Source organism: Mandrillus leucophaeus, unplaced genomic scaffold (genome assembly GCF_000951045.1).
Source record: "Mandrillus leucophaeus isolate KB7577 unplaced genomic scaffold, Mleu.le_1.0 Scaffold1, whole genome shotgun sequence".
Lineage (NCBI taxonomy): Eukaryota > Metazoa > Chordata > Mammalia > Primates > Cercopithecidae > Mandrillus > Mandrillus leucophaeus.
Genome location: NW_012098097.1, coordinates 15,494,600 through 15,496,657, shown reverse-complemented (window position 1 = coordinate 15,496,657; position 2,058 = coordinate 15,494,600). Strand labels below are relative to the sequence as shown.

Sequence of the window (2,058 nt, the reverse complement as noted above, 5' to 3'; positions counted from 1 at the left end):
ATCACCATCACCACCATCACCATCACCATCACCATCATCATCACCTTCATCATCACCATCACCATTAGCACCATCACCATCAGCACCATCATCACCATCACCACCATCACCATTACCACCATCACCATCACCATCACCATCATCACCATTACTATCACCACCATCACCATCACCATCACCAACACCATCACCTTCATCATCACCATCACCATTAGCACCATCACCATCAGCACCATCACCACCATCACCATTACCATTATCACCATCACCACCATCACCATCACCATCATCACCATTACTATCACCACCATCACCATCACCATCACCAACACCATCACCTTCATCATCACCATCACCATCAGCACCATCATCACCATCACCACCATCACCATTACCATTATCACCATCACCACCATCACCATCATCGTCGCCGCTGCCACCACACTGTCACCACCGCCCTCACCTCCACCTCCATGCCACCATCCACATCACACCACCAATGCCATGGCCACTGCCATGGCTGCCGCTTTGAGTCTGCTTCCCAAGCTGTCCACTTACAAATGGCTAAAGGTCCAGTGTCTTTGGCTCCCATGGAGGAAGCATTCTCACTACCACTGTCCCACTTACCCCCTTTAACCTCCTAAGGATGGCCACATGCCCGGGCCTAGGCCCAGGCCAGCAGGCATTGCAGCTGGACTGTGGGCTGTGATGGGAAGGAAGGGCCATGACCATGCATCCACAGTTGAACCCTCACTCCTGGGACCCTGTCACTGCTGGGATAGGCCCGAGGACACTGACTGCAGGTGCAGGACCCCATAGCCATGGCCGGGCTCCCCTCTCAGTGTGCAAGGTGGGGCCTCTGCTGTCTGGCCCCAGAGTATCCGTGTGCCCAGGGGGCCTGGACATCCGTCAGGGCAGGGGCTTGGTGGGCACCTGGGAGCTGCCAGGAGATAGGGGAGCTCTCCTTGCCCAGCTGATGCTGGTCTGGAGGGACCCGAGTTGGGAGAAGGAGCTCCATGCAACCGGCTCTCCCCACCTTGCCTCTTCAGACTACCTCAGATCCACTCTGGGGTGCATGGAGCCAGAAGCCCAGGTGGGTAGTGACTGCCCGGGCCAGGGCGTCTGCCTCAGAGCTCAGCTAGTGGGGAAGGAGGAACTGCTGGGGTTCACCCCACAGGTGGTGGAGGGAGTCACGCAGGGAGGCAACTGGTGACCCAGGAACTGGGGAGAGCCAGGCCATGCCCCACTGGGGGAGGGAGGTGCCTCCCCACCAGGAGCCCAGGCCCCGGGTGAGGCTGCCTGCCCACTGTGTCCTCCAGCACTGGAGCTGACCTTAAGCCCCCCAACTCCTGAGGACATGAGGCTCCACTGGTCAGGCACATGGTGTTGCCATCCCCGCCCTACCCTGGGCTCCCTGCCCTGCCCTGGGCCCCTCCCCAACTTCCTTTAAAGTCCAGAAAATGCAGCCGAGTGCAGTGGCTCACGCCTATAATCCCAGCACTTTGGGAGGCCAAGGAGGACAGATCACGAGGTCAGGAGATCGGGATCATCCTAGCTAACATAGTGAAACCCTGTCTCTACTAAAAAATACAAAAAAATTAGCTGGGCGTTGTGCCGGGCGCTTGTAGTCCCAGCTCCTCGGGAGACTGAGACAGGAGAATGGCATGAACCCGGGAGGCGAAGTTTGCAGTGAGCCAAGATCACGCCACTGTGCTCCAGCCTGGGCGACAGAGCAAGACTCCCTCTCAAAAAATAAATAAAGTCCGGAAAATGGGGTGGAGGAAGAGAAGGGGAAATATGGGCCCCCCACAGCCTCCTGCCCACATGCCCCTCATGGCACCAGGTCAGGCCTCCTGCCCCTGCTGGGCACTGCCCATCGCCTGGCCCACACCTCTCCAGTCTCAGACTCTGCAGCTGCCCAGGGCTTGGCTGAGACATTCTCCAGCTATGCTGAGAAAGGTCGGGAACCCTTGCCTCTGACCCTGAAGCCACCACCCCTCAGTGGGGGTCCCCTGGACATGGCCGGAGGCCCACCCACCCGACCCTGAGTGGCCACAC

At 58.5% G+C, this 2,058-nt stretch overlaps 1 protein-coding gene across 1 annotated transcript in view; it reads right to left on the bottom strand.

Annotated features, from left to right (window-relative positions):
* The window catches only part of FSCN2 (fascin actin-bundling protein 2, retinal), a 17,399-nt gene that overhangs the window by 14,022 nt on the left and 1,319 nt on the right, over positions 1-2,058 (bottom strand). Inside the window, 1 exon segment of the mRNA XM_011968645.1 lies at positions 1,908-1,945. Coding sequence (XP_011824035.1) covers positions 1,908-1,945 — 38 coding nt within the window.